We start from the raw sequence: 13,305 nt of genomic DNA, 5'->3' as shown, positions 1-13,305 counted from the left end.
GAGTCCCACTTAAAGAAGCAGTCTGGCCACAATCTGGCATAGCAGTTATGCTGTCTTGTGGGGAACTCCTCCCAGTCCGGACTGCCCGGACTCCCTGGAGCAGGCAGGCTAGACCTGCTGACTTGAACTGCAGAGATGGCGGCTCTCCCAGGGGCCGTCTGAGGCAGTCTCCAGCCTTCTGCTGTTGGCCGGCTAGAATTCCAAGCCAGTGGTTCTTAACTTGTGAGTTGCCTTGGGAGTGGGGTCTGTAAAATGACACTGCTTGAATCCCTGGATTCAGCTGCCTTCCTAGGGGAATGCAGGGATGGATTTCCTGCCTTGCTGCAATTCCCAGGGCGAGAGTATGCAAAACTCCTGTGTCTCTGTGCGTGCCCGAGTGGCTGCTTCACCGAGACTCCACACATCTTTGTGCTTCAGACCCAAGGCCCCGGTGGTAGGACTCACAAGGGGAATCTCCTGATCCACAGGTTGCAAAGATCTGTGGGAAAAACCTGGTTTCCCCGAGCAGGGTCACACAGTCACACATAGCCTCCCTTGCCTGGGGGTGGGGGCTCCCTGGCTTTTTGCTGCTCCTGGGTAGGCCATCACCTCACCCTGCTTTTCCTTGCCCTCCGTGGTGGAGCTGTCTGCCTAGTCCCTCCCAAAGCAAGAAACTGAATACTTCAGTTGAAAGTGCTGAATTCACTCACCATTTTCATTCCTCTGTGTGAGAGTCCTGGACGACAGCTGCTTCTAATTGGCCATCTTGGCCCACCGTCCTACTTTTGTGTCAATCAAGTTTTATTTCATAGTATGGCATAAATATATAAGTTTAAGTGCATCATATCCTGTATACTTGATTAAGCTATTAACTTGCTTAAATTATTTTGAAATTATAGCTAGCCTCATATTTTTCTGAAAAGTATTAGCATGACTTAAGAAGTGTTATTAAGGAGTTTATTTCCTAAGGGAGACTAGACTAAGTAAAAAACATCAGATTTTTTTTTTTTTTTTGATTAGCGTTTGGGGTATCAGTTCCTTGAGGCTTCTTTCCTACCCTTCTTTAAGTTAGGTATCCCAATTTTCCTGTGTTTGGAGACCTCTCCTGATACCCATGATTTACTGAAGTACATTCTCAGAGGTACCAAGAGTTCCTCCATTAGTTCTTTTAAATAACTTCAATGTGTCTCATTTGGACCTGTAGATTTATATACAAGTTGGTTGGATAGGCTTATTGTTTCTCTAGTTATTCTCATGAACAGGCAAATATCTCATCAATTTCCATTTTCTTAATATTCATGCTTTTTAATTATCCTTTTCACTTGGTTAAAAGCAGATTATTTTTCAATTTTCACTTACTTAAGTAGAGTGAAATCTTCATGTTACATTACCTAACAGTATACTTCCTTAACATACTATCTTCTTCTGACAGTCTAAATTTAAGCCTTTCACTTTTTCATATTCTCTTAAATCATTTTGCTAAACAAATACATGTTTTAACATATCTGAAATAATCTTAGATTTTTACATTGCTTAGCACACTTTCACTCTGAATATTGTAATACTAATACTCTAAATGTCTAGAGCTTTGTGAATATTCACATCTGTTTAATTTTTCTTATACTCAAGTTGTTTTACAAAAAAAAATAATGGCTTTGTATCTGTTCATTTGATAATCCATCTCTGAAGATAAAATTGTTTGATGGGCTGGGCACAGTGGCTCATGCCTGTAATCCCAGCACTTTGGAAGGCCAAGGCAGGCAGAACACAAGGTCAAGAGATCGAGACCATCCTGGCCAACATGGTGAAACCCCGTCTCTACTAAAAATACAAAAATTAGCTGGGTGTGGTGGTGCGTGCCTGTAGTCCCAGCTACTTGGGAGGCTGAGGCAGGAGAATCGCCTGAACCCGGGAGGCAGAGGTTGAAGTGAGCTGAGATCGCGCCATTGCACTCCAGCCTGGCGACAAAGTGAGACTCCATCTCAAAAAAAAAAAACAAAAAACTGTTTGATGCATGAGCACACCTTAAAGGCCTATTTGTTTTGTTTGCCTATCATGACCTTGAATACCTTTTATCTAGTTTCAGAAAGAAGAAAAGTTTAAAATTTAAAAGCAAAAGCTCAACCATTCACAAAACACACTGCACAATAATTTTAGCTTATGGAACCATAAGAGACGCTATTATATTATTTGCATTAATTCCACAGTATTTTATGTCTTTATCAACAAATATATACCTGGCCCAATTCTAAGATGGTAACCTCCTTATATGCTTCTAAGATGGCTGTACATGTACTTTTGATGTACATGGCTGTACATTAAAAACAGTCTATTCTGTTTACTTGATCAGTGCTTACTTACATCTTTCTGAAACCCAAGCATTCTTGAAAGTCCTTCGTGGACAAATAAGGTAATCAATTTTTTAAAAAAGTATTTTCCTAACAAACTTGATGACTGTTATGAACATTAGTCTTCCTACATAATAGAAAATGTCCTAACACTACATGTAACATGATGGAAAAGCATGAAGAATATAAGAAAAAATAAGGAAAATAACTGAAGATTATGGGAGAGGGAAGAAGCAATACAGAGATCAGAGTACTGAGAAATTTGAGCTACAAGGGTTCAAAGTATTCCCTCTCAATATTCTGTTATGTTCTTTGGCCTTGACGGAATAACTGAATGCCTATGCGCCATCAAGCCCTGTTGCCAGCTAAATCATATGTGATTTACACTTTAGCTATTTTCTCAAGGTTCATGGCTGTCGCTAAAGTCAGAAAGAAATGGTTCAAGAAGCAGATCTAGCCACTCCTTTCTCACTATCATCTGATTCTCTCACAGTAAACAGCAAGTCTTCATCATTAGAAATATTAATTTCCAGTCCTCTTTGTCCATCTTATTCTTCATAGACCTTGGGATATACTTTCATCTCCTCACTATAATCTAAAGGTTAAGCCTTTCTCTTTAATCAAAACTACCTTAAGAGAGGCTTACCCTGACAGTCTGATACTAGGAACTCTACAACACTTGTTTTTTTACCATAAGAAATACAAGATTAGTTCATGTAAGAGTCTATTTATTTTTAAATTATATATTATATATAATATATTATTATACAGTGTTATATAATATATGTATTATATATGTGTATATATGTATATATATGTGTATATATATGTGTATATATATGTGTGTATATATATATGTGTGTGTATATATATATATGCGTGTATATATATATATATATATATATTTTTTTTTTTTTTTTGAGATGGAATCTTGCTCTGTCACCCAGGCTGGAGCACAGTGGCGCCATCTCAGCTCACTGCAAACTCCGCCTCCCAGGTTCACGCCATTTTCCTGCCTCAGCCTCCCGAGTAGCTGGGACTACAGGCACCCACCACCACGCCAGACTAATTTTTTGTATTTTTAATAGAGATGGGGTTTCACCGTGTTAGCCAGGATGGTCTTGACCTCCTGACCTAATGATCCACCCACCTCGGCCTCCCAAAGTGCTGGGATTACAGGCGTGAGCCACCATGCCTGGCTTATATTTTTTCAGTAATAAAACCATCTTGAAAATATTCTTTAGAACTCATAAGTTTACCAGCTTGATATATTCTTACAACTTTCCTATCATAAAAAATGTCATAATGTGATTTTTACCAGGTAAATGGGACACACCAAAACTTGTGTATGTTTCCCAAGTTAAGGCTTCTTCAGTGGCAGAAGGAATCTTACTATATATTTATTTCTTCCTTAATGATTTCTAGTCAACCATTTTCAGAAAAACTCCATGGCTACCAATGATCTGATCTTTTAAGACCTAACTTGTAAAATTCTACAGCTCTGCAGGGCTTCCTCAATATGATCATTAAGTAGCTTCCTGAACCTCAGATACAACCAGAACTAGCCCAAGAGAATCAAGGAAACCGGCTGCTCACACAGCTGCTACATAATGTAGTTCCTTCATCCAAGGAGCACTGTCCTCCTTCAGACCCTTATCAAATACTGGTACATATGCTCTGCCTGCATCCTCTCTTCGTCTCCTTTCTTGCCAAACTAGGCTTCTTTCTTAAGTTTTGGGATACGACTTCTTCTGAGAAGCCTTTTCTGATCCTTTAGACTAGATTAGTTTCTCCTATGACACAGACTCATAGCACCCTGTTCTTGTCATTCACAGAACTCATCAAAATTGTAATTGAATACCTAGATACTTCATAAATTTGTTAAATGAATGAATTAATCCATGAGCATAAAGGAAACTCCTTTTGATGCCACTTTATGGATGTGGCTTAAAAATTCTTTTAACATGATAACATTCATACAAAAAATACTCAGCATTAAGAACTGTTATACAGAGTCAACTTTTCACCCTAATTCCCTAATACTTTAGCTTGTGAAAAATGTAGAGCAATGACTAAGCTCAACTGTAAGCTATTCTTGAGGAAAAGCAAAAATATAATGAGGGTTTCTACAGACAATTTACCATGCTGCCAGCATATAGCCATCATCTGTTATAGACAAAAGGTTGAAATCTTAGTAGTTATCTAAATGTTGTTCCCAAATGAGTATGATTAATTTGGTTAATAGACATACTGTAAGCTTTTCTTTTTTCAGGGTAAAACATAAAGGAGCTTTCTGAAGTTTATGAATCTTAAATGTGTATATTATACATGACAAAAATGATAAGCAAACACTGTAGGTGGAAAAGCCATAAAAGGAATGCAGTTTCTTAGGAGTTATTTGACAACTATATCCAAATGCTGGATCAACACTTATACCACAGACATATGGGATATCACACGGTCAATGAGAATAAAAACCTACACCTATAGTATAAGGTACTAGATCATCTTACCAGAAACTTTTTGTATTACTTCATTAACTTCCTTCATGAACACTTTCTGTACAAATACCAAGTGGTTTAGAAGATCAGTTGTAAGATTATGTTCAAAGGAACCAACCTGCCAGACAAAATCATATTAGATTAACACTGATTACATTAGCTTTACACTTTTTTCTTACATAAATCACCCTAAACTGAGGAAAAAGAGATAATTATCTCTATATGATTTGAAATCAATATATTGAAGAAAAGTTAAAAATATTCAGCCTTCCTAATACGTTACTGGCCAGACACTATTATAGTACACTCCCAAAATGGTTTTTGTTTTTTGTTTTTTAATAACAGTAGTTAATAAGGTATGAGAAGTCTGGGGAGCAAATCAAAGTTATATATTTAATTTGCTAATTTTGAAATTAAATTTTCTCCTAGAGTAAAATTTACTTTTAATGATCATTTTAATGGCCACTTTTGTGGTCTTAGAATCATAGACGAGTTAAGTAAAAATAGATTTATTTATTTATTTATTTAGAGACGGAGTCTTGCTCTGTCACCCAGGCTGGAGTGCAGTGGCGCAATCTTGGCTCACTCTAACCTCTACCTCCTGGGTTCAAGCGATTCTCCTGCCTCAGCCTCCTGAGTAGCTGGGACTATGGGCACCCACCACTATGATAGGGTTTCACCATGTTGGCCAGGCTGGTCTCAAACTCCTGGCCTCAAGCGATCCGCCCACTTTGGCCTCCCAAAGTGCTGGGATTACAGGTGTGAGCCACTATGTCCAGCCAAAAATAGATTTATTTAATCAAATATATATTTAATGACTGTCTACTCTATGTACCATGTTAGGTGCTAAGGATGCAGCTATGAATAAAAACCAACAAAATTCTGGGTCTCAGCCTTACATTTGAGTGAATTAGCAAATCATCAGAGATACCCAGTTAAGGTTTAATATAATTTGTGTCCTATGATTAGTACAAAGTATTAAATTTCTGGCAATTTAGTTAATAAACTAATTAGTTAATAAACCAATTTGCCAGAAACTATTTTCAGGTATGTTTATTTCACGCCATAGTAAAATAGGCAACTCTAAGAGGGATGCAATTTTAGAGTCTTTGAAATGGTTGAAATTAAATACATTTTTTACTAAATTTGGGATTGTGTTCTGCCTCGTTACAAACTTATACCTTTCTAATATCTAGTATTAGCAAGGAATTATACAGTACACTGTATTCATGTATTTTCTTTTAAATGGAACATTAATAATAGTATTGCTAAACTAGAGCTTGGGGCTTTTAGTTTTCAGAGTAGAAAGTACAAGTGGGATACACTTTAAAATATTTTAAGTAAATCTTTGACTTGTTAGAATCTGAACACTATTTTTTTGTACACTTGTTTTTCATACACAGAAATCCCAACTCTTAGAGAGGTTCCAGGGCAAGCAGGACCTAAGAAGGTAAATCAGACTTAAATATGTCCCCCGTAGTTATAATATTTCTATCAGAGAACCCAAAGAGCATTTTATAGATGCTTCAGGTTCTGGAGAACAAAATTTATAAAACAAATAGCACACTGCTTTTTCATAAAGTTGCAACTGTTTTTGACAAACTGACAAGGTGAACTGAGACACAGAACAGTGTGTCTGGAGGCAGACCACTGAGGTGTGGCTCCTGCCTCTCTCAGTTGATAGCTAGGTCTCGAGACTTAAGGAAAGGTGTTTACTTCGCTTCAAGTTTATATCAAATTAGGAAAATAACAGATGACCTGCTTACCACAAATCAAATGAAAAATGTGTCCAAATGCTTGTTAAACTTTTGACAGCTATACAAAGTGAAAAAATTATGATGGAATTAGATATACTACTTTCAACTTAACCTTAGTAAAGAAATTAATCTGTAAGTCTAATTTATCTTTCAATATGACCTTTAGATTATCTTAATAATTATGTATACCTGTATGAATTTGTTACCTTGCTAAGGCTTAGTTTCCTCACTTACAAAATGAGAACAAACATTTCTACCTCATTGGATTTACTTAAGCACTGCAGAAGTCAATGCGTGTAAAGCACACAATGAATGTTAGCTGCGATTTGCTTTTAATAATCATCTGAACTATGAAAATATTGCAGAGATGGAATATATAACTAATACATATTTTTAAAAGCATGTGTAAATAAAACTACAGGGTAGTCAGACTAACAGACACAAAAACACACATACACCCACACACACACACACACACACTGGATTTGGTATAGAATTCTTCTGTGAAAACAAATAATTTTAAGACTTTACCTTAAAAGTTTGGATTACTACATATTTTGGTACATATAAATATTGAAGACTCCTAAATTACGAAGAGTAAGAAAATTTTAAAGTAAACTTACTTCTGCCACACAACGTAGATAATTTCCCTGTAAATAGTAACCTTGTTTAGAAGGTAGTTCATCTATACTCCACACCTGATCCGAATAACTATCATGTTCTTCCATTATATATTTCCCTGACATGGTAACAGGAGGAAGGTTAAGACTGGCAGAAGGAGGAATGGTTGACATATCTGTGGCAGAAACTTTTGAAGTAAAACGCAATCTGTGATTTGGCAGCTCAAATGTAAATCTTGTCTGTGCACCTGTAAGAAATGAGAAAAGTTATTATTTGTGCTAGTGTTCATTCACTCATTCATTCCTCACTTTTTCCAAAAAGGGTATCTAAGAAAAATGCATGGATATTCCCAAACCTATCTTGAAATATATGAAAGGATATTTTAAAGTTGCTTATAAAATATTCCCTATCTTTAAATATGCAAGTCAATCAGCAAGTATTATTAAGCCAGTATTATTAAGCAAGTATTATTTATTAAGACTGGCAGTGTGTTAGGCACTAGAAAAACACTTATGTTCTTTATTTCATAGAAGGTAGAACAGAAATAAAGTGCCCTTATTACAGAAGAATTGTAACAAGAAAATTAATCAAGTTAAAAAAAAATTCCCCAGTCCACACAGTGCTTTATTCATAGAGAATAGCAGGTAGTTAACAATATGTCTACTGATCCTGATTCAGTGTGGAAGTAGCTAAAATTGCCAAATCAATTAAATTGTACTCACTGAAACATTCATAAAGTATAAAGTTATACAAACATATGTCTCTTTGACCTTAATAATTATTCTTGGGACCATATATCAAATAAGGATATGTTATGAATTTTAGTTTACTATTGACCTTAAACACTTAAATCAATAATCTAGCACATAATTATTCAAACAAATATAAATATACCAGCTTTACTATTATTCAGTCCGTATTTCTCCAACTTTATGAGGGCATGAGGAGAAGCCTTATTAAAATCAAGATCTGTTATTGCCCTTTACACATGTAATGTACATACACATGCTCCTTTCAAACCAACAAAATCTACTGATATTCTTCTGCACGTTACCAATTCTCTCCACTCAAACATCATCAAATTGCCTATTTAGCCTATGTACATAATTTATTATATATCCCTACTGCTCTCAACTGAGCCAGAAATAATTCTCTTTTTTTCAAAATACTAAGCAAGGGTCATCTCCTATATGTCACATTCACTACATTCATTAACTAATGTTTGCACCTGGAATGAGTTAGCCAAAAACAGAAAAATGCTCACTCACCAACTGGGGCATCTGTGAATGGCCAGATGAGTCATGACTGCCCTGATCTCCTCTCACTACTCCAACCAAGAGACTCCTTGACTATCATTTACAAGCTGCAAGGGGTGGGGACTGTCTACCACTGTCGCTACCACCACTACTATTGCTAGCAGACCACCAAATAAAAACACCAAGATAGAAATAAAAACACCAAGATTGAAATAATCCTAGGCCTCAGTTACTGAGTCATCCCTTATTACTAGTATAGTCATTCTTTTACTGTTTTTATCCCTTTCCTTCAATTTCAATAAGAATTTTGGGTTCTTATCTCTCTGGATATTTAACAATATGTTTATTCTAGGATCCTAAACTGCCTATCTGGCTTTTGACTTGCTGCTTCTGTGGACCCCTGTATTTCATGGGTGCCCTGAATAAATTACCAAATGTGTGTAACTTATTGTCAGCCTTGGACTCTAATATCTGAAGCCCTAAGACTTCTGACTCTGCCAAATCTGGAAATTTACTTTAAAATGCTTCTCTTTCTGGTAATAGAAAGGTCTAAATGTTCAGCAAAATTACTCTTAATAAAGAAAGCCTAAAATGGTAGAGATGGGAGTACACATATACAGTAATCTCCCTTTATTTGGGGAAGATGTGTTCTAAGATCCCCAGTGGATGCCTGAAACCACAGATAGTTATCAAACCATATATATGTCTTTGCCTATACATACACTCCTATGATAAAGTTTAATTTATAAATCAGGCACAACAAGAGATTAACAACAACAATAACAAAATAGAACAGTTATACTGTAACAAAAGTTCTGTAAATATCTTTGTAAATATGGTCTCTCTCAAAATATCTTATTGTATGTAATATTTTTGGACTACAGTTGACCATAGGTAACTGAAACGTGAAGAGACAAAACACATGAATAAGCAGGGACTACTGTATACACATACTTACATAAATATGTACATGTCTGCATATATTCATATATGTATATATTTTTAAATTATGTTAACAGAATAAAGGAGACAATACATTTTCATTTCATTGGATACAGAACAAAGTATCTGATTACATTTACCAGTAATTCTTCATAGAAACTCTTAAGCATAGAAGGAAAATAAGTACATTTTCTTAATCTGATAGCAGAAACCTACAGCAGACATCAGACTTATTCATGTAATGTTGATTCCTTTAAGAAAATCGGACAAGGCAAGCACAATAAGGCAAGAAAAAGAAATAAAAGTTGGAAAGAAACAAAAGTATCATTATTTGCTGTTTAAACAGTATGACTGTCTATAGATAAAACTCCTAAGAATCTACAACTTATTGGTAATAATAGTTTAATGTGGTTGCTGAGTATCAGATTAACATAAAAGCATCAAGCACACTTGTACAGACTACCAACAGTTTAGAAAAATGCCATTTTACAAAAGATAACATTTGTAATAGCTATAACACCACAAGATACCTAGATATCTAAATAAATAAATACATCTTGTAAAAGACGCACAAAAACCTTTAAGTAGAAAAATTTTAAACTTTATACAAAAACATTAAAGCTAAACAACAGAAAAATAAGACTTACTCAGGAATAGGAAAGTTGAATATTGTTTAGTTGTCATTTCTCCCCAAATAAATCTATAGATTCAATTAAGTTCCTATAAAAATCTAAACAGGCTTCTTTAGGGAACTTAAACTGATTCTAAAATGTTTATGAGGCCAGGCATGGTGGCTGATGCCTGTAATACCAGCACTTTGGGAGACCAAGGCAGGTGGATCGCTTGAGGCCAGGAGTTCGACACCAGCCTAGACAACACAGTGAAATCCCACCATCTCTACAAAAAATTTTAAAATTAGCCAGATGTGGTGGTGCATGCCTATAGTCCTGGCTGCTCACAGGGCTGAGACTGGAGGATCACTTGAGGAGGTCAAGGCTGCAGAGAGCTGTGATCATGCCACTGCCCTCCAGCCTGGGCAACAAAGTGAGACCCTGTCTCAAAAAATAAAAATAAAAATAAAAATAAACAACGTATATGAAAGAGCGAAGGATCAAAAACAGCCAGGACAATTCCTGAAAAAGAAAAAGTCAGGCAGCAACATGATACTGGTACAAAGAGATCAATGAAACAGAGTAGAAAACTCAGAAATAGACTCCCACATTAAAAATAACACTTAAGATGTGACTAATTTTTGGATTATATGCCACTGAAAAAAAAGAATAAATTAATCAATAAGTGACGCTGAGATCATTGGTTATATACAATGATCACTGGTTATATACTACCCCATGCCAAATCTAAGAACAATAATAATTGATTAAGATAGATTAAAAACTTAAATATGAATAGCAAAACTCAATTCAAGAAAAAATGTAACAGAATATCTTTATTATCCTAGGAAGAGAAGCATTTCTTCAGGACATAAAAATACACATCATACAGGAAAAATAATGGTAAATTCAATTACATGAAAATGAAGAATGTCTGCTGATCAAAAGAAAAAGTTAAATGATAAGCCTCCAACTAGGTGACAACATATAAACATATGATATCGAAGAGTTAATATATAGAATTTATGAAGAATTATTGCGAATCAAGAAAAATACAAATGACTCAATGGTAAAGTGAGCAAAAAAAAAAAGAACCATCAACTGGCATTTTATATATATAAACTCGTAAGGAGCTCTTAGTCAAATAAAAAAATTCCTAGTTAAAAAATGTGAGATTCCATATAAACAAAGTCCAAAATAGCTAAAAGCAAACTTTAAATCATTTATGAGTATATACATACATGGTAAAACCATATGGGAAAGCAAAAGAATGGGTAAGACAAAATTCATGATAGTAGTAATTCCATGAAAAGTGAAGACTGCCTTTTTTTTTGAGATGAAGTCTCACTCTGTTGCCAAGGCTGGAGTGCAGTGGCACACTCTCAGCTCACTGTAACCTCCGCCTCCCAGATTCAAGCGATTCTCTTGCCTCAGCTTCCTGAGTAGCTGGGATTACAGGCGCCTGCCACCATGCCCAGCTAATTTTTGTATTTTTAACAGAGATAGGGTTTTGCTATGTTTTCCAGGCTGGTCTTGAAGTCCTGACCTCAGGTCATCCACCCGCCTCAGCCTCCCAAAGTACTGGGATTACAGGTGTGAGCCACTGCGCCCGGCCAAAGAAGGCTTCAAAGTATTGGTAATGTGCCAATTCTTAGGCTATATTGTGGGTTGGTGAGTTCACAGTACTTAATTATTCTTTAAAATATGTATATGTATAATTTACATGCTTTGTATACATGATAAATTTCATAAATATTAAAAGCAAGGAATTTTGAGATAGGATATATTAATATCAGGGTCACAAAACCATACAGAATTAGTTGTTTTGAAGAAATCAAATGACCCCTGATTTGAGCTAAATTGAACCCAACGTGAAAATAAACCAAGTTATTCAGTATATTAAAAACTTAATAGATGTAGAAATGGGTTAATTTATTCAACCTAAGTTTAAATTGGAGAAATGGCCTCCATAGTTGAATAATTTTATGGAGTTCAAAAGAGTTCATTCTGGCCATTCAGGGTTTTGGGGTGGGGGATTGATATTTTTATTTGACTAGAGAACATCATTAATGAATTTTAAATGTTATAATCAAAATTACTTACAATATCTATAAAACCAAATTCACCTTTTTATCAAAATATTACTAATTTCTCAAACAAATCATAAATTTTAAGAGAGTGAATTCAGAATTCAATATTACCTGTCATTCCATGACTTCTCATTCTTCCCATCTTGTATTCTGCTTTCAGAGATGGTAAAAGTGCTGCTCCAATGGCTATACCATCCAACATGGCACTGAATTTAAGAACAATAGGCTTCTTTTCTAAGCCTTCTGGTAGCTGAGGAAATTCATTTGTTTCAACAGGAGTTTGATTAACGCTTGTTGGGGTTTTTTCAGAAGGTAATGGGGTTGCAATATCTTCTTTTACAGGCTGTGGGCTAGAAAGCAAAAAAAAATAATTAAAAAATAAACACAGGACGTACCATTTTATTGTAGAAAATCACGGGATTTCTCAATGAAAAATAGCAAATATATACTGTGAATAGATGTTTTCTTTCCAATATCAGATCATATTCAGACTTTCTAAAACAGCTGTTGAACAATGATGATATGGAAAAGTAGACCAGAAAAAGTAATAACAATATAAGACTCCTAGAATGTTATACTGCGAAGGTGATTCTTATCATTATTACAAAACTGGGATTTAAACTCAGATTTGTCTGATTCCAAACTCTATGACTTAACTATTACACACTACTATTGATATTATTGCCACCACTACTACCACTGTTAAGAATGACAACCCCAACCCCAACAATAACAATAATAATAATTTGAGTGCCAGATACTGTTCTTAGTGCATTGTGTGCTTTGTCTCATTTATCTCACTTTAATAAGCAGGTACTATTGTCTCCACGTTGCACATGAGGAAGCATAGCTAGAGTGCTGAAACTAGGATTTGAACCCAATCAGTCTGACTCCAGGGTCTGATTTTTCAACTGCTACACTCTACTGATACTATAGTAAGGAAAGGCTCCTTGGAGCATTTTAAAAGTAAATTTAAGTATACACTCTGGATTCCATATTTCTATTCAGAGGAAAAACATTTACATTTTTACTACTTAGTCAGCTTCAGCCATGATTAAACATTGTATCAGAATTAAAGATTTAGATAGAATAATTGGAAAAATCAGCTTTGACGTACCTTCAAAAGACACACTAATGTTTTCCCACTTATAGGATGTGGGAAATAAAACGTAAGACAAGTTTTTAACCTTTTACATGTAT

The 13,305-nt window shown here is 35.2% G+C and overlaps 1 protein-coding gene across 26 annotated transcripts in view; it reads right to left on the bottom strand.

The window, feature by feature from the left end:
- Window positions 1-13,305, bottom strand: part of BLTP1 (bridge-like lipid transfer protein family member 1) — a 215,674-nt gene that overhangs the window by 70,838 nt on the left and 131,531 nt on the right. For all 26 annotated transcript variants that reach the window (XM_063664090.1, XM_063664083.1, XM_063664080.1 and 23 more), the window contains 3 exons: window positions 12,217-12,455; window positions 7,209-7,453; window positions 4,841-4,946 (listed from right to left, as the gene is read on the bottom strand). In XM_063664090.1, coding sequence (XP_063520160.1) covers window positions 4,841-4,946; window positions 7,209-7,453; window positions 12,217-12,455 — 590 coding nt within the window. The remainder of the gene's footprint in view (window positions 1-4,840; window positions 4,947-7,208; window positions 7,454-12,216; window positions 12,456-13,305) is intronic.

This window comes from Pongo pygmaeus, chromosome 3 (assembly GCF_028885625.2).
Source record: "Pongo pygmaeus isolate AG05252 chromosome 3, NHGRI_mPonPyg2-v2.0_pri, whole genome shotgun sequence".
Classification (NCBI taxonomy): Eukaryota; Metazoa; Chordata; class Mammalia; order Primates; family Hominidae; genus Pongo; species Pongo pygmaeus.
The sequence above is the reverse complement of the archived record's forward strand: the minus strand, read 5'-3'. Positions and strand labels throughout refer to the sequence as shown.